General features: G+C 47.0%; 1 protein-coding gene across 3 annotated transcripts in view; it reads right to left on the minus strand.

Moving 5' to 3' along the window:
- Positions 1–19,470, minus strand: part of SMARCA2 (SWI/SNF related BAF chromatin remodeling complex subunit ATPase 2) — a 1,761,756-nt gene that overhangs the window by 989,458 nt on the left and 752,828 nt on the right. For all 3 annotated transcript variants that reach the window (XM_085632958.1, XM_085632957.1, XM_085632956.1), the window contains exon 21: positions 17,735–17,842. In XM_085632958.1, the coding sequence (XP_085489084.1) occupies positions 17,735–17,842 (108 nt within the window). The remainder of the gene's footprint in view (positions 1–17,734; positions 17,843–19,470) is intronic.

Genomic DNA, 19,470 nt, shown 5'->3' on the forward strand with positions numbered 1-19,470 from the left:
TTTCGCAGAGTCCAACTGGCACCAAGGGCGAACCCGCCAGCGGTATCCCAGATGGAGGTTCTCTCGGCTTCTTGGAGCACATGGGCACGACAGAGTAAGTCAGTAAGGAGCCAAAGAGTCGCGCAAGGCCTCGCAGAATTCTTCAATCTACCTGGACCAGGAAACTCACGGTGTGCTTGGACAAGTTGCAGGATGGACTCTGAGGTTGACTGACTTCAAGAGCGAGATCGAGAAGCCTGGCAATGCTCTTGGGCCATCTCAGGAGAATTTGCATGGCAGGAAGGGGCATAGTCCTGCTGGGATTTTTTTATGCTTTTTCTCTGACTTATCCAAAGACTTGCAGCTCAACAAAGTCGGACATAGGGAACGACTCCTGCAACTTCTGGACCGGGATCAGGATCGACCCTCTAGTTTGCACAGGTCTTCTAGTGCTTAGTGGCAGAGCTTAGTCTTGCGGTCTCACATGGCCTTCAGGTGCATTGATATGCAGTCACTGCAGACCTTAAGAGTGTTGGCCCAACCCCAGGAAAACCTTATGAGGATTTGTCACAGACATTTGTGTGCAACAGTCCTCACAGGGCTTAAAACCTGTAATTTTTAGAGGTAAAATTTTCCTTGCACACAAACATTTTCTGAAGTAAACTATCCCAATGAGATTAAAGCCATTTCTGGATCTGTGTCTGGTGTCGAGGAAAGAAAGGAACTAATAGCAGTGCGTGGGGGTGGCGCCTATATGGGCCCAGTACATCACTTCCGGAGATGAATGGCATCAGCGCAGAGCCACACGGCAACACTTACTGGCATACAGAAGTACTGATAACGTTTTTAATCTAGTCTGACGCCTGGGGAATGTTCAAAAGTTGAGGAATATGTGGTTCTAAACCTGAATCAGAACTGGAAAGCCAATACTTTCTCAATTACTGCTCCTGAAAAAGGGAGGCAAGGAGTGGGATGCTTAGATTCGAATTCATTTTGTTTTAATAAAAAAGGGAAAATTAGGCCCAATTTTAGTGCAAAGGAAAGAATGCCTTGTACAAGTAAAGTGATCAGTGGCCAGAAATGCAAAAAAAAAAAAAAAAACTTAGCAAGGATAACTGACCCTTTGGAACTATGCAGCAGAGATTACAGAAGACATGTCAAGTTTCAAAGGTTAATAACAGGCTTTTGACTCAAGTATGTAACTAATTGGGAAAAAAAGCTAGAAAGCAGAATAACGAAATGATTACTTACCAGCAGGAGTAGCTTTGGAGCTTGAAGAGTTTTCTGGATTTACATGTTGTGCATTATTCTGCCATCTAGTGGTTGCGTCCCGAGTTCTCGGTTTCCTTTTTTTTTTCTTTCGTGGGCACTATTTAGTGCTAGGTCAATCCCGTGTGTGACGTCAGACGGCGCCCCGGAGGTTCCTGTGCGTGGTAGCCATCTTCATATTTGTTTTCCCCCTTTTTCTTGTGATTAAGGCTATTTATTTACCTTTCCTTATTTAAGTTCCTGTTCTTTCCTTTATGTGATCTTCCCACCAGTTTTCTTTCCTCATCTCTGGCGAGGTGGGTGAGTTGCATGCAAATCCAGAAAACTCTTTAAGTTGCAAAACTACTCCTACTGGCAAGTAACCATTTCGTTTTGCAGCATGAATCCTTTTCTGGATTCACATGCTGTGCATTAGATTATGTAGTTGTTTCCCCTTCCTTGGGATGGCGGGGTGAGATGTGGAAGAGTTTGCAATAGGTGTTGAAGTACTTTCTGTCCCACCTGTGCATCCTTTGTCATTTGTATATCCACACAATGATGCTTGGTAAAGGTATGTGGGGATGCCCATGTAGCAGCTGCACATATAGTGTCTATTGATACATTTGCAATAAAGGCAAGGGTTACATCCTTTTTTTCCTTATGGAATGCGCTCTAGGGCGTGAGCTTAAAGTTTTTTCCGCTGAGGAGAAGCATATTTAAATTGCCTCTACAATCCAAAGTGCAATTGTTCCTTTTGTAACAAGTGAACCTTTGCTGGACTTTGTGTGAGAGAAGAAATTGTCTTGTCTCCTGTAGATAATATAGCTCTTCTTACATCCGGGGTATGTAGGCTTCTTTCCAGCCATGTTTACGGATTTTTAAAGAAAACTGGTAACTGAATGCTTTGCTCACCACCTTAGCAAGGAACTGGGGATTAGTCCTCAGACCTATCTTGTCCTTGTTGATTTGCATGTATGGTTCCTCGATAGTTAATGCTTGTAGTTCACTTACTCTCCGTAGCGATGTTAACACTATCAAGAAGGCAGTTTTACTGTGACATGCCGAAGTTCTGCTTTGAGCATTTGTTCGAAAGGCTCAGTCATAAGCTGTGTTAGTATGGTGCTTAAACTCAACATAGGGTCTGGAGCCTTCCTTGGGGGTGTGATTCTTTTGGAACCTTCTAAGAATCTTTTAATGACTGATGATGTGAAAAAACCTTTACATGATGCTCCCTTGGTGTACGCTACTATTGCCGCCAGGTGCACCTTGAGGATTGAATAGTTGATTGCGCTATCTGGCAAGTGGGTAAGATAGATTATCACAATTTCCTGTGCAGATATTAAATCTGGGGTATTGTTATCTTTGCACCAAAGGAGATACCTCTTTCACTTAGCTGCGTACCATTGTTTTGTGAATGGTTTTCTTGCCTCCCTTAGTACCCCCATTGGTCTTTGTGGTAATTTTAGGTGTACAAATTCTATGTACTCGGTCGCCAGGATGGGAGTTGCTAGTTCTGGATGGAATACTTGACCCTTTTGCATTGTGAGGAGGTCTTTTTCTTCCTTGAATTTGATCGTCTGTCCCTTCGGACTGTTCGATTAGGCTTGATTACTAGGTTTGTCTCGCCCATTAGAGGGCTGTGAGTATTAGATTTGGTCCTGGTTGGCAGGCCTTCTCCAATACTTTGTGTAGAGAGGAATGGGAGAAAGGCTAGTCAAATCTCCCTGACCAATTTAGTAACAGGGCATTCCCTTCTGATAGATGGTGTTGAAACCTGGAGGCGAAGGATTGGCATTTCCTGTTCTCCGCTGTTGTGAATAGGTTTATTGTTGGTGTCCCCCAGGGTCTAAATATTTTTTTCTAGGCTCCTCTGCTTTTTTTCCCCATTCGTGTGAGCTGCTGTTCTGTCTGCTGAGACAATCTGCTTCTGCGTTGTCCTTCCCTGGGAGACCGATTGTTTGCAGGCTGATCCGCTTTGGTATAACCCATTGCCATATCTCGAGCTAGTTTTCTTAGGGTGAACGATTTTGTTCCTTCTGGTTTGTTCAGGTAAAAAATTGCTGTATTATCTTTCTGGATCAATGCTATCCTCCCTGCAATGTGGGCTTGAGACATTTTTAGTGCTAGTAGCACTGTTTTCATCTCTAGGAAGATGGTGTGTTTTATGGAGTCGGAGTTGTTCAACTGACCAAGTATTTTACATTTCCTGTACGCCCTCCCAATCCTTTGTCAGATGCATCTGTTGTGATGATCGCTGAGGGGGTTAATGTCATGAACGGTCTACCTAGCGTTGTTTTCTTGGATGCCCACCATTGGGTCTCCTTCTGCACCTTTTCTGTTACAACCACTAAACCTTCCCAACTACTGTGGTTTGTGACCAGTTGTTGCATAGCCGCTCTTGTAGAGGGCGAACATGCAGCCGTGCATGGGTAATGAGTGGGATGCATGATGCCATCATGCTCATTAGTTTCATGACCGTCCTCACTGTCTGAGACTGAATCTTCTGGTAGAGGAGAGTTTGTCATTTGATTGCTTGAATCCTTCTTTGGGTCGGATACGCCCGTACCACCCTGGAATTCAATCTTGCCCCAAGGAAGATCTTTTGCTGTTCCGGGTTCGGAGATGATTTTTCGAGGTTTATGGAGAATCCCAGTTCGTGTAGTGTTGTGATTACCTTCTGAATATGCTGGTGGCATTCTTGTTTTGAGTTTGCCTTCACCAACCAGCCCTCTAGATAAGGATAGACGTGGATTCCTTTCCTTCTTAGAAATGCTGCCACTGCAGCTAGGAACTTTGCGAAAACTCTTGGTGCCTGATTTTATTCTGAAGAGTAAGACTCTGAAATGGTAGTGTCTTCATGCATAAACCTGAGATGATTCTTGTATCTTTGATTCATGGGTATGTGAAGATAGGTGTCTTAAGCCTATGGCTGCCATGAAGTCCCCTTTTTGTAGGAGTGGGATTACCTCTTGTAGGGCAGTCATCTAGAAATGCTGCGTGCAAATTAATTTGTTTATTAATCGGAGATCCAAAATTGGTCTTAATGTGAGATTTTGCTTTGGTACCAAGAAATAAGGTGAGTAGTTTTCTTTGTTGTGCTCCCTTGTTGGTACTTTCTTTATTGCCTATTTTGTAGGAGTTCCTTTATCTCTTCCCTTAATTTCAAAAGTTGTTTTTAGAAACTTCTTCTTTAGTGGGTTTTGTGGTGGTATGCTTTTTAGTTCTACACACCAGCTGTGGTGCACCACATTGTTGTGTGGAAGCCCAGTTTTGCATCCAAGTCACTTGGAGCCTCCTCCCCTCTGGAGGATTTCCTCTGCCACGAAAGGCTGCTTTGGATGTTGTAGCCAGGACTGATATCCAGTCTGCTGGCTTGACTGCTGTCCCCTGCCTTGCGTCTTCTGTTGTCCTGCATTAATAATCCCCCTTCCTGTGGGTTTTCTGAGGTTGCTTCCTCCCCTTCTAAAGGTGCCTCTGTAGAGGAGAGCACCATTGCTCTTGCTGTTTTGTTGTCTTTCTTAATCTGTTGTAAGGACTCATCCACCTCGTGGCTAAACAAAGCGTCTCCTGTGAAAGGCTTATTAATTATAGTTGTTTGTACTTCTTGTTTAAAACCTGAAATCCTGAGCCAGGTGTGTCTTCTGAGGGTAGTACCTGTGCACATTTGCCTGCTGGCTGTATCAGCTGCATCTAGAGCGGACAATAAACAGGTATGTGCAATGTTCTTACCCTCCTGAATGAAGATTTTGCCTTCTCTTTGTCATCTTCAGGTAGTTTATTCATTATTTCCTTGATGTCGTCCCATTGTTGGTGCCATATCTGTTGAGGAGAGCATTTGAACTGGCGTTACGCCATTGTGTTGCTGTTATCTCTCCATCTTCCTCCCCACCATATCTAGTCTTTTACTTTCCTTCTCAGAGGGTGGACCCACGCAAGAATGAGCATTTCTCTTTCTCCTTGATATGGTGACAGTGACGGAAACTGCCACTGTATTCCCCAGTATATATATTGGGGTCTTTTGAAGAGGGTCTGTACTTTTCTCGACCCTAGGTGTGACTCCCTTTGTTGATACTGGCTCCTTGAAGGCCTCTTTGCCCTGGACCAGTATACTTGGTAGGAATGGGAGCTATTGGTTACCTTTTGTGTATGGCATTAATGTCTTGAGGAAAAAGCATGAGTCTCCCTTCTCCTTCTTGAAGGGGACCCAGAAAGTGTAAGCTGCTCTTTTCACCAGCCTGTTGTAAAAGTTAATGTCCTCTGGTGATGAAGCTTTCGAGGGGTAAGTACAAACCTCCTCCTTTGAACTTTGTCGAGGTTGTTCCATTCTTCCTCGAAAATACCCATTGTCTCTTCCTCTTCTGGGATGTAGAGTTCCTCTTCGACTTCCTCCTTGTGAGGTTCGGGGGTTGCCCGTGTCTCGAGGGCATTCTCTTCCTCTTCGGCGTCCAAAGTTGTGGAAGGTCTTATAGGAATTCTGTATTTTTAGTGCCTCAAACTCAGTTTTCCATAGAAGAAACATCGCCATTTCTGCCTCCAACCTTCTTCTCTTCTTTTCCACCTCGAGGGCCTTTCGATGCCTTTTGTCAGGGATGCCCTCTTTCTTGGCATTGTTTGTGCCCCCGAACGTTTGGTGTTTTCTCTCAGGGCCTCTGGGCCCGAGCTGATCTTTGTCGATTTCAGCGCTTTTCCCTCGTCGGCATCCCTGATAAGGGATCTGTGGGATTCTTTGGGTTGCGGCTCACCCTCGGTTGTTGTTTTCTTCGGTGCCTGGGCTGGCTTGCATGCTTTCTTTTCAAGGCCCTTGGTATCCGAGTGGTAAGGGGTTTTTGTTACCTTTTGAGGTCTCTTTTCAACATCCTTCGTGGTCATCTTTGCTGCTTGTTTTTATTCGGCATCCCCCCTCGAGAATTTCGATGTCCAAGTCTCCACGGGCTGACTCGGAAGCTGCAACCTGTTCACCTTTGTCGCTTGAGAAGCCCAAGTACTTAAGCAATACCTGTTCTTTCTGGATGCTGTTTGCTGCAGCCTGATGTTCCTCTCTCTGCTTACATCGGGTCTTGAGAGTCTTTGACACAAATACGGCGCAGGCCTTGCAGTCCCTGCCCTTGTGATCCCTTGGTAGGCAGAGATTACAGGCCTTGTGCGGATGTTGTGCAAATTTGCAGTGGAAATTTGTACAAAACTTAAAAGGGATTTTTTCTAGGACCATTACCTTGCCCCATTCTCGGTCCATGTGCGTTGTGAGAGGTTCCGATGGCATTCCCCGATGGGTTTTGTGGACAGAGGTCCCTTTCTTTCTCCGGTACCTTCTTCATCGTTCTTCGTTTTTTTCACTGAAAAATCCAAAATGTTCTGAAATCTTCAACAATATTTCTGAGCCTCTTCCCTTGCTTCCAGACCCAACAATGGAAAAAAGAATCTGAAGATAGCTACCACGCGCACAAGAACTTCCAGGGCACCGTCTGATGTCACACTAGGGATACACCTGGCACCAAATGGTGGTCAACGATGCCCATGAAAAAAATAAGGAGACAAACAATTCTGGACCCAACCTCTAGATGGCGGAACAATGCACAGCATGTGGATCCAGAAAAGGATTTATGCTGCAAAACCAAATTGTTGCAACTGAGATTTTATATTTTTGATGAAAAAAAGTTTTCTTTCTGCCGATAATATACTGATGAGGGAGCAATGAGCAAAAGCATAGGCATTTATCTAGAATATGATTAACACAACAGCAAACAAGCCAAAATAGGGCTCTCAGCTGGATAATGAAGCTGAAATCAATTGATTAACCATCTTTAATCAAAGTGTGATTATCTTTACAAGCCTGGGAGATATGGCCGCAGTGATATCCCTGATCACCTAGTTCCTAAAGAACAAGTTACTTACCTTCGGTAACGATGTATCTGTAAGAAACATTAGATAGTTAGATTCCTTACCTTAGAATATGCCCAGGCGTCAGGCTGGATCCGGAAAGATTTTTCGTCAGCAATACCCTTGCGCATCGCTGGGCGTCGTCTGCGGTTCCACGTCAGTCGTCGGCATCGCCGGGATGATGTAGTCGGACTACTTAGACGCCGACATTGTGCGCTGACGTCAGTTCTTGTACACAGCTTTCCGCGCCAGGAACGGAGAGCCATGCAAGAAAACGACACTGGTGCCAAGATTCTAGGGCCCTGAAAGGGATGACCTTAACCCTAGATGTCAGTTCGCAGAGCGGGGAGGATGGGTGGGGTGGTAAGGAATCTAACTAACTAATGTTTCTTACAGATATATTGTTACCGAAGGTAGGTAACTTGTTCATCTGAAAGAAACAGGTTAGTTAGATTCCTTACCTTAGAATAGATACCCCAGCAATACCAACCCCGGTAGTGGGTCTGCAAACCAAGATCACACAAGTCCTGGAGAACGGAACGGCCAAAGAAGCCGTCTCTCCGGACTTGGCTGTCTAGGCAGTAATGCTTGGTAAACGTGTGCAGCAAGGCCCACGTTGCTGCCTGACAAATGTCCTGCAGAGGGACTCCCCGTCCCAGGGCAGTAGTAGCCGCTGTGGCCCGAGTGGAATGGGCCCTCAGCCCCACAGGAGGATCCTTTTTAGCCAAGGAATAGCAGGCCTTAATGCACAAAACGACCCACTGAGAGATGGTTCGCTTGTGCACTGCCCGCCCATTCTTAGCGCCCACGTAGCCAACAAAGAGTTGGTCGTCCACCTGGAATTGTTTCGTGCGGTCCAGAAACAAGGGCAGTGCTCGTTTTGGGTCCAGACGATGGAGCCTCTCTTCCTTTTTTGAGGGATGCGGAGGCGGAAAGAAGGTGGGCAATGTAACAGACTGGCCGATGTGAAAGGCAGTTATCACCTTAGGTAGAAAGGAAGGACGAGTTCTGAGAACAACCTTGTCTGGATGGACAGAGAGGAAAGGAGGCTTAGAAGAAAGAGCCTGGAGCTCACTCACCCGTCTGGCAGAGGTGATGGCAACCAGGAAAGCAGTCTTAAGAGTCAGAAGATGAAGAGGACCATGATGAAGTGGCTCAAAAGGAGCACACATCAGATAGAGCACACATCAGAAGGTCCTACTGAAGAGGCAGTCGAATCGGGGGATCGATTGATAGACTGAGTATCTCGGGATACCAGTATCTTTGTGCCCATTCCGGAGCCGCAAGGACGACTTGGGCCCAGTCACGCCTGATCTTCTTCAGCACTCTGGGCAGAAGTGGTATAGGCGGAAAGGCGTACAACAGACCGCAACTCCACTCGCGACGAAAAGCGACTCCGAGCGAGTGCCGCCTTGGAAATTCCAACGCGCAGTACTGATGACAATGCGCGTTCTCTTCGGTGGCGATTAGATCTAACCAAGGCTCTCCCCACTGCCGAAAGAGGCCTTGCGCCACATCTGAGTTCAGACGCCATTTGTGATCCATCATGCACCGGCGGCTGAGTTCGTCCGCCCTGGCGTTCAGAGAGCCCGCCAGGTGTTGAACCACCAGGGTGATGCCCTGATGTTCCAGCCATGCCCAGAGGCGCAGAGCCTCCTGACAAAGGATCCACGACCCCACCCCGTCCTGTTTGTTGCAATACCACATGGCGGTGATGTTGTCCGTGAACACCTGCACTACACTTCCTCGAACAGAGGGAAGGAATGCCTTCAGTGCAAGCCGAATCGCCCGCAGCTCCAACAGGTTGCTATGGAGCCGGGACTCCGCCGGAGACTAGAGGCTTCTGATCTCCGCCTCTCCCATGTGGCTCCCTCATCCCAGGAGGGACGCATCCGTCACCACTACGTGCTCCGGTTGGGGTAGAGAGAGGGATCTGCCACTGACCCAAACGCGGTCCATGAGCCACCACTGCAACAGCCTTGCAGTGATGCCGAGATCAGGACGTGGTCGGACAGGTTGCACTGATGTTGAGCCCACTGGAACTTCAGGTCCCACTGCAGAGCCCACATCCGCCACCTGGCGTGATGTACCAGCAGGAGGCCATCAGACCCAGCAGCCGCAGCACCAACCAGACCGAAACTCGGGATAAATGCTGAAAGATCGGAATCAGAGCCTGAATATCCCGAATCCGCTGTTCCGGAGGATAGACCCGAAACTGCGCCAAGTCCAGAACCGCTCCGATGAAAAGGAGCTTCTGAGAGAGACTCAGATGCGACTTCAGCACTTTGATGGAGAACCCCAGCAAATGCAGGAGGTCGGCCGTAGTCTGGAGGTGGGAGACGACTGCCTGGGTTGTCGTTGAGATAGGGGAAGACTGGAACGCCTAATCTGCACAGGTTAGGGGTTCCTCGGGTGTTTCGTGAACACCCGAGGGGCACTGGTGAGGCCGAAGGGGAGCACGGTAAACTGAAAGTGCTCGGGGCCTACCATGAACCGCAGGTAACGCCGGTGGGCCGGTAGGACGGGGATGTGGAAATAAGCGTCCTGCAAGTCCAACGCTACCATCCAGTCTCCAGGGTCTAGGGCAGCCAGAACCTGAGCTAAGGTGACCATCTTGAACTTTCTCCTTCCGGAGGAAGGCGTTGACGCTCCTGAGGACCAAGATAGGGCATAGGCCCCCATTGCCCTTCTTGGGAACCAGAAAGTAGTGGGAATAACAACCCCGACCTACTTCTAGGCCAGGAATGCGCTCAAGAGGGTCGTAACTTCCTCCTGCAGAAGTTGCAAGTGATCCTCCGACATGCGGTGGTACTGCGGAGGCATGGCTGGAGGGGTCGCCTTGAAGGGGAGGGAGTAGCCCCTTCGGACGATTTGCAGCACCCACCTCTCAGAAGTGATGGTACGCCAGTGGAGCAGGTGATGGCGAACCCTGCCTCCCACTGGCGTGGAATGGGCCTGAAAGCTCGGACTAGGAAGGCTTGAAGGCAGATGCTGCTGGGGCGGATGTGGGCTGACCGTCTCTCTGTCCCCCTGCTCCGCCTCGGCGGAATCCATGTCCGCGACCGCCTTGAGGCTGGTTCTGCGGCCTGTGGCTAGATGGACGTGTGGGGGCGCCCCTTCCTTGGCCACGGAAGGGGCGAAAAGCGTAAGTTTGCGGGCGCGGGTCCGAGAGGCCCAAGGAATTGGCCGTAGCCCTGGAGTCCTTAAAGCGCTCCAGTGCACTATCCACTTTGTCGCCAAAAAGGCGACGGCCATCGAAGGGCATGTCCATGAGGGTGCTCTGGACATCCCCGGACAAATTTGTGGCTCTCAGGCAGGCGTGGCGACGAATCGCCACCGTCGTCGCAATCGCCCTACCCAGCGAGTCCGTGCTGTCAAGGCCACATCGAATGAGTACCATGCTGCTTCCCGCCTCCTCCGGACACTGGGGCAGCACGTCCGCCACCTTATCCCACAATGAGTGGGTGTAACGGTCCAAAAGCCACGCAGTGTTGATAGACCGCAACCCCAAACTAAGGGAGGAAAACAGTTTCTTCCCAAACTGTTCCAACCTTTTGGATTCCCGATCCGGAGGAGCGGACGGGAAGGCGGTCTGAGAGGTAGAGGCCTGGATAACCAGGCTCTCAGGGGTGAGGTGCACCGACAGAAAGCTGGGGTTGCCCGGTGCAGGGCGGTGGCGCCGGGTTACGTTCCGGTCCACAGGAGTGACTGTGGAGGGCTTGGACCAGGTGCCCATCGGAACGTCAGTCAGTGCTTCATTGAACTGCAGTAGAGGCTCCGAAGAGCTTACTGGCGGTTGAAGCACTTCAGTGAGGAGTTTAGTCCTCACGGCCACTGCAGGGAGCTGCAGATGAAGGGCTTCGGCAGCCCTGCGCAGAACCACAGAATATGTAGCATCCTTAGCCACGGACGGAGGAGAGATGAAGCCAGTGTCAGGGGAGGTGTTGAGACCACTGGCATCCCCCAGCTCTTCTGCCCAGTCCTGATCAAACTGGCACTGCTGTGCCAGAGGGTCCTCAGACCCCTCCCAGTCGTCCCAGTCATCCGACTCCTGGTAGAGAGGCTGAAAGGTCGGAGCCGGGCAGTAGATGACTTGCTCATCCATCGGCGCAGGAGACTGCGCCATGCGGCGCCGCCACGATGCCGGACGCGGACTGAACCTGGGGACGACGTCGTCCGAAGACGGCGCCGGGTGCGGCACTATAGGGGTCGGCACTGGTGGAAGGGTCGTAAGGTCAACCGGCGTCAACCGGGATCCAGGTCTGGATCCCACGGGGGCCTGCGGCGTCAGGACCGAAGTCGACGACGGCGCCGGGGCCGGAGCCGCCGCTCGCTAGGCCTCCCAGTCAGCCCTGCGGGGACCAAAGGCGCGCCGGCAGGCCTCGACAGCGGAACAAGACTCCTCATGGCGACGAGGAAGTCTCGGATCTCGCCCAGAGTCGCATTAGGCCCAGAGACCGGAGGGTATGGGGCCGGATGCGACTCCTGCGGCTCCGACGGAGCCACCTGAACCCTCAGCCGAGTCGTGCGACTGGCGAGGGGAGTCAGAAGAGCGATGTCGCCTCTTCAACTTCTTACTGTGCCTCGACTTACCTGAATGCGAGGAGTTCGAACCCGACGAGCGGTGATTGCTGTGGCTCCGCGACCGGTCCCTCGACCTCCTCCTCGACCGGGACCTTGAACAGCGCGGAGCAGACTGCCGGCTCTCGAGGAGCTTGCGGGACCGCTCCCGCCTAGCCTTCGAGGTCAAGGCCCGGCAGTCGGGGCACGACTCGGCATCATGGCAGTAGAGAAACCGACAGTGGTGATCCGTACCAGACATCAGTCAGTGACAGGCGTCGCACAGCTTGAAACCGGGCACCCCTACCGGCACCAGGAGTCGGGGTCGACTCGAAAGAGGAACCAAAAAAAAGTTCAAAAAGTGACTAAAGGGTATGCTCTTCCCGGATCTGCACTTACTGGAGCGAAAAAAAAAAGAACCGACGTCAGTGCGCGAGAGTGGCGTCTAAGTACTCCGATGACGTCATTCCGGCGATCACTACGCCGACGACGGACGCGGAGCCGCAGACGATGCCTAGCGACGCGCAAGGGTATTGCTGACGAAAAATCTTTCCGGATCCAGCCTGGGGATATTCTAAGGTAAGGAATCTAACTAACGTGTTTCTTTCAGATACCAATTTTCAGCAAAACAGCCTCAATAACTTACATATACACTAAAGATGAGCAAAGAAAAATACAAACCAATTTTCTGCTCAAAAGAAAGTATATTCACATCTATATTTCTGTATTATGGTTATAAATCACATGGGTATCAAACACCAAAAATACTTACTACTGTGCAAAACATTTTATGCAATATATGCACAAATGGAAGTCTGAAACGAACCTCCAGTCTCCACATTCCTGCATTTGCTTTCCCAAACGGGTAACTTTAAAAAAAAAATGTTTAATTATAAAGCAGCCCCATCTCCATTAAAGAGAACAATGCTACTTCTTTTAAAAAAGGAGAAAAAAAAAACCATTCCTGTCTGGGAAGACATTGGGGAGAGAAGGCAGTTGTCCTCGCCACTAGCCCCAAAGGGGAAAATGTTCCACTGAAATAGCTTCACCTTTACGAATCAGATAACAGCCCCTTTGAGGTGTTTGTATCTGATCAATGACTACTAATACGGACCATACTAAATTTTAAGCAAGAGAGGATGCCCCTTTCACGCCGCTTCCTAATTGCAAATTGGTATGGGCCAGTAAGACTGTTTTGCGAGTCAGAAATAATTTTCAGACTGCCAAAATATGTGTATGGCTACAAAAAATACATTCTGTAGAGACAAACTCTGCAGTTTTATGAATCATACAGTCTGAGACCGCAAAATGGCTTGATACATCAGTTTCCAAATTTGGAACAAGAGAAACAACTATTGTAGCAGGTAGTTTCGAAAGACAAGAGATAACAAATGCTATTCATTGTTTTTTAGCACTAGGAAGAAGAAAGAATAATAAAATGGTGAAAATCATTTCATAAGACACAGGGTAGCAGAGTGCAGAGAACAAAAATAGAAGATCAGGTTGGTGGGTAATGAGTTATCAGAGAATACATTTAGTCAATTATACTAATAGGTAAATTATTAAAAAGACACTGAAAATGGAAAACTGAAATTTAGATGCAGATGTGCTTCATTACCCGTACCATCTTCTAACGTAGAAGAAGCAAAGACCATTTATACGGACTGTGTGGATTCTGCCTGTAGGAAATTAGTGCCAGGTAAACGATGCATTCTGAAGCGTGCACTGCCCTCTGCCCCATGGTATTCTGAAAGTTTAAAAACCCAAAAATTAGTCTGCAAAAAGCTGCTTTCGAATTATAAAAAAACTGCTCTCTGAAACTAAAAAGACTTATTTTGGGGAACAAATCAGAATTGCTGGATCTTCTTCCAAAGTTGTGTTTAAAACTATTTCCATGCTAACTACCTCTTCCAGCCCCAAGACAGAAAGCTACTCAGAACTATGTGAGACCTTGGCTGCCTTCTTTTTACAAAAGGTTGAAAATATCTTTTCCGCCTTTACTTCTACGTCTACTGTGACCAAAGAGGCAGTGCCAATAGGGCTCTCTGAGCATAGTGGGTCCACTCCCATATTTGACCATTTTACATCTCTGGATCGGCATGGAGTTACCAAACCTCTATCAGATTCGATCAGGCTCCCCTCTGGACCCTTGTCCAGTCTCGGTTCTGAAATTGGTTCCAGAAATTACTGGGGAGGCTCTTACCCCACTGTTTGGCTCCATAATACTGGTCACTTCCTGGGTCGCTGGAAGAGTGCATCTATTCATCCCCTGCTCAAGAAAACCAACCTGGATCCAAAGGACCCAAGCAATTATAGACCTATCTCTCATCTCCCCTTCCTGGGAAAGATGATTGAGAAGGCTATGAACAGCCAACTTAGCTTGTTCCTTCAGACCAACTCTTTCTTAGACACCACAGAGTTTGGATCTCGTGCGGAACATAGCACTGAGTTAATAAAATCTACAGACAAGATCAGAGAGGCCCTAGATCAGGGCGGTGCCGCCATACTCATCATGCTGGATCTTTCGGCCGCATTTGATACGGTCCATCATGAAGTTCTGATGGACCGTCTATTAGCGGTCGGAGTCCGAGGCAAGGCCTGGGACCTCCTGAAATCGTTTCTGGCGAGCAGAACACAAACTGTGGACCTTGGCAGAGATAGCTCCAAGCCCTTCTCTATCCCTTGCGGAGTGCCGCAAGGGTCTTTGCTTAGCCCAACACTATTTAACGTGTATGTTGCTCCGTTGGCAGTTTTGATTAGATCTTTTGGATTTCAGTTAACCTCTTACGGCGACGACACGCAAATTGTGCTGTCTATTCAAAAAGGATCAGAGATTGAGACTGGCTCAAAATGTCAACTGTATGCATGCGATTTCAGCCTGGATGGCATCAAACTGCCTTAAACTTAATGCAGGAAAAACTGAGGTCATCTTATTCAGGAACACTGCCAACTTCTGGACACCGGACTGGTGGCCGAACACAATGGGCGTGCCTCAGCCCTGGTGGAAAGGGCAAAAAATGTAGGAGTGGTCTTTGATTCGAAACTTGCCTTCGTCGATCAAATCAGCAGAGTCGTCTCATCCTGCTTTTTTATTCTCAGAATCCTGCGTAAAATCAAATTCCTCCTCCCGGAAGACAGCCTGAAAACAGCAGTCACAGCGCTCATTCTGTCACGGCTGGATTACTGCTATAGTCTCTATATTAACATCCAGAAGAGACATTTGGTCAGACTCCAGATCGTGCAGAATGCGGCAGCCAGGATGCTCACAGGCACTCCCAGGTTTGTCTCGGTGAGGGCAGGACTCAGAACTCTTCATTGGCTCCCTGTTGAACTACGGATTCAGTTTAAGGCCATGTGCATAGTTTTTAAAGCCCTTAATGGCATTGGCCCTGACTTCCTGAAACATTCAACACAGTGGTATGTTCCAGGAAGAGCCCTATGCTCCACGCAAGCCAAACAAGCAATCCTCCCCCGCTATTACAAGACTAGCTGGGGTGGCAGGAGCTTTCGCCATTGCGCCACTAAGGTATGGAATAGACTTCCCTTCCATCTTAGAAACTCAACACAGCTTTTTCTTTTCAAGAAGGGATTAAAAACATGGCTATTCACTTAAATGGTCATCTCAGCTAATAATCACAGATGTTCTATCGGGTTGGTAGCGTACAGCGCCAGGACACCCCAGAGTAACAGAGCGCTTTAAAAATTCCAGTAACATAACATAACATGAGGTAAGTCTATAGCCAATATATCAATTAAAACAGAGAATCAATGAAACTCTGATAAAACACTATTAGGTAAACTTACACGGAACAATGGTTGAGAGGGGAAAAGTATGGAATGTGCATAAAAAAAATCAGATTTTGTGCAGAGTCAGACAGATGAAAGAGCAAAGTAAACAAAAGAAAGATGATAGGGCGTTATAAACCGAGAAGATCAGTACCTCAGTTGGGATGGGTTAAGCCAGCAGGGAGGGACACTCATCCAGGATTTGACAGCTTTAAGATAAGACATACAGCGGAGATGTAAATCAGATAATGGAGTAAAAAAAGATATGGGTGTTAACAGCATAAGAGTGGGATTTAAATTTTAATTAGGCAGATGGAAGCCTATACAGTGAAAAAGACAGGGCAATAAACTGCAGAGAAACAGAGGAAAAAGCATCTTTCCAAGACACCAAGAATGCACAAGAGGATTGAAAACAAATGAAGTTGGAGAGACTAAAACAGACAGTGGAAAAGGGTGATCAATAACATTAAAATACATGAACAGATGTAGTTACGGGTAAGATAGAGGTTAGTTTTTACAAAAGAGATTAGGGGGTATATTTGATGATTCATCAGAAGGATAATTAGTTACAGTTGTTGCCAAGAAGAAACCAGATTATAGAAGAAAAATTAGATGGTGGTTGAGAAAAGTGTATGGATGCTAGTAAATAATCCTTTCAAAGTTTTTGAGAAAACTGGAAGAGAGACTGGTTGAGAAATTAAATAGTCAATCTACAAAGGAGGTAAGCTAAAAGTCTTGAAAGATTCAGAAAAAGAGACAACAATGAGAAAACAATGAAAGAGCATAACCAATAATGGATCAAGCAAGAGTAAGGGCCTTATTATGAGTTTGGCTGTCCGATGGACCGCCAAGTCCATGGTGGCGGTGTGGCGGGCAGTCAGAACGTCGTGGGACTGTTGCTGCCATTAGGGATCCGCGATCCCTGGCGGTCTTGCAGCGGTCTGAGGACCCTAATATGCTGGCGGTGGCACTGCGGCACCATCAAGCATAAGGAGTTTCCTCACTACCTCAGTTTTGATGGTGGTGAGCCTGTCATGAAACATGTGGCGGTGAGGAAACAAAGGAGGCCCTACAGAGCCCCCTGTTGCCTCTGCAACAGGGGATGCATGCAGGGGGGTGGGGGGGGGGGGGGGGGAGTAGGCACATGGCGTTCCCCCTGTATGCATGCACCCTCAATTCCTGCAGGGCATGAATTTGACAGTCCATGCCCTGCAGGAACTTGCAATGGAGTTCCCATTGTGGTGCCTCGCTAAGGCTCACGTATGAGCCTTAGCACTGCACTGCCGTGGGCCAGATGCCGCAGTACCGCCCGACTTGGATTACAGTCAGAATCCGGCAGGCCGCCTCAATATGGCATTGGCGGGGTTGCAGCAGGGCACTGGCGTGGCATCCCTCTGCCACACCGTCAAAGTCATAATAAGGCCCTGAATGTAGCTAAATAGATACTAGGATAGATTCATTAGAGGATACAGGGATGACCTTTTAAAATCAAAAACCATTCTATTTAAAATATAAGCGAGAAATGAATTTGACAGTCCATGTCCTGCAGGAACTTGCAATGGAGTTCCCATTGTGGTGCCTCGCTAAGGCTCACGTATGAGCCTTAGCACTGCACAGCCGTGGGCCAGATGCCGCAGTACCGCCCGACTCTGATTACAGTCAGAATCCGGCAGGCCGCCTGAATATGGCATTGGCGGGGTCGCAGCAGGGCGCTGGCGTGGCATCCCGCTGCCACACCGCCAAAGTCATAATAAGGCCCTGAATGTAGCTAAATAGATGCTAGGATAGATTCATTAGAGGATACAGGGATGACCTTTTAAAATCAAAAACCATACTATTTAAAATATAAGCAAGAAATGTAGGGGGGCAAAGCAAAGTTAGTGAAGGCTATATACAAGGGATGAGGCATGGGAGAAAGAGGACTGAGTGAGATGGACGTTTTTGGTGACTAAAGTAGCTTTACTGTAGTCACGAAAAATGTCCAAAGAACAGGTGGTTGAGATATTTGACCTGTACAGATTTGATTTGATTGAGCAGTTCACTAAAACCAGATTATCTTTCCAGGCATTTACCTAGTTTGCCAACTGTCTTTATCCAGTTAAAAAAATTGCAACTTTATGAATAAAATTACTTAGTTCAAAAACAGAAAAGAAGGTTAGAAAACAGTGCACTAGCTCATAAACAATATAGCACTTATTTTAATATATTGCTGAAACAAATAAATACATTATTTATATTACTATGTACTTATTGGAAATCCATTAACAGAACACCATTCACTTACCTTCTTGTCTTTCTCCGAGCCATCTGTTAGAAGGATCCCCTTGGCTTGCATGTGGCGGTACAGAATCTTTTGAAGAGCTGACATGTCACATTTTATCACATATTCAACCTAGCACAAAGAAAAAAAATATTTCAAAATACATGAAGACCAACAAAGGAAGGCATATTGCAAGGAACATACAAGATCAGTGCATCACCAGAAGCATTAATTTGATCTTTGCATCTTTAATGTAGTTTGAAACAGTTACTTCTAATTCAAACTTAAAGGTTGAATTCTTTGAAAATTATGAAGAATATTGTAATTAGTGAGTTAGAAGTATGCAGTCCAGTTTTCAAAATGACTAGAAGATTAGATTTCGATTAATTTATGTTGCCCTGCTGTTGTGTGTCACACATTGCACTGAGCTGATATAAGGCCAGAATCATCACTGTTGGGTAGTTGCATGAAGAGTTGGAATGTGATGTCTGAATGGAACAGCAGATTCATACAGTACAGAATGAGTAATTATTCATACAGTACAGAATGAGCAATTATCACATATATTTAAATTGAATTAACAATTAATAAGCAATGAATGATAGTCAAGGCCAAATTTTTCTTGGGGGAGGGTGCTGGAAATGAGTGAGGAGGAGGGGAAAGAGTGATAATTCGGTGGCTCTAAAGTACAAGAAGGTGGTGTTTTAAGACTTCTTTTAACTACATATGGTAAAAGGTAGCCCCCGAGTTGGCAAAAAAGGGCACACCGGAACAGACGTCCACATAGATCAGCGGATCTGATCTCAAAAGCAAATAAAATGCAATCTTTATTTGCCGAGTGTCGTACCTGTGGCAGAAAAGAGTCAAAATCAGATCGCAATGATCTGTGTATACTTTCCCTTCTTAGCAATCACATCCCAGACAAATGTCAACACTGCAACACCTTTTTCAGGTGTACCCTTAAGGACAGGGAGAAGAGTCGCGTTCATCGAAGAGAGGAATTGCGCAGACCGCACTAGGCGCTATTTACAGTTGGGACGTCACATGAGCGAAGAGTGGGTCAGTCCTCTACCAGGGCTCTGCCTCCACCCTCTTACAGGGATGTGGAATTCCTATAGCTCGACGCCCAGGACATATTAATTAATGCAAAGCCTTTATTATTAGGGTGGGGTGAGCGCTTTAAGTAAATGTTGTAGGTTCGGACTGCACTACTAACCGTTGTTCCAGTATAAAAACGTATACACACGTTTTCAATGTTTAGCAAAATGAGGCTATGTATACTGCTCCCAGAATGCTCTCTGATTAGAGGCAAATATGTGCAGAAGCTTGAAAGCAAGATTGATGATTATTTTCTTTCAAAATAAAATGTTCACAAAAAAATGCAAAAACATTTCACTAAACTACTGTAACATTTTAGGTACCATTTCTTTGGAACATCATTTAGTAAAATGTGTTGATGTATGCTAGTATTTCCCAAAAATATATACAATGGAAAATCAATGTAACCAGTTTTAATAAGATTATGGGAAATAAAAATAAACAAGCATTGGTAAAGCCAGTAGGTCTGAAATTGTTGGTCAGCCTTTTGGTTTTGTCAATGCGTGGCTTGGTTTGACATGGTTTTTGTAAAACCTTATTGGTGTGGGAGCTGCCGGGCCCTCACCATTATACCAAACATTGGCAAAATCAAAACTGGTCTCAAAAAGCACACATTGCCACAGTAGTTCCTGGTACTGAACAAAACGACTGTGTTGATATGT

The sequence above is a fragment of the Triturus cristatus genome, chromosome 2_1 (assembly GCF_964204655.1).
Source record: "Triturus cristatus chromosome 2_1, aTriCri1.1, whole genome shotgun sequence".
NCBI classification, from domain to species: Eukaryota; Metazoa; Chordata; class Amphibia; order Caudata; family Salamandridae; genus Triturus; species Triturus cristatus.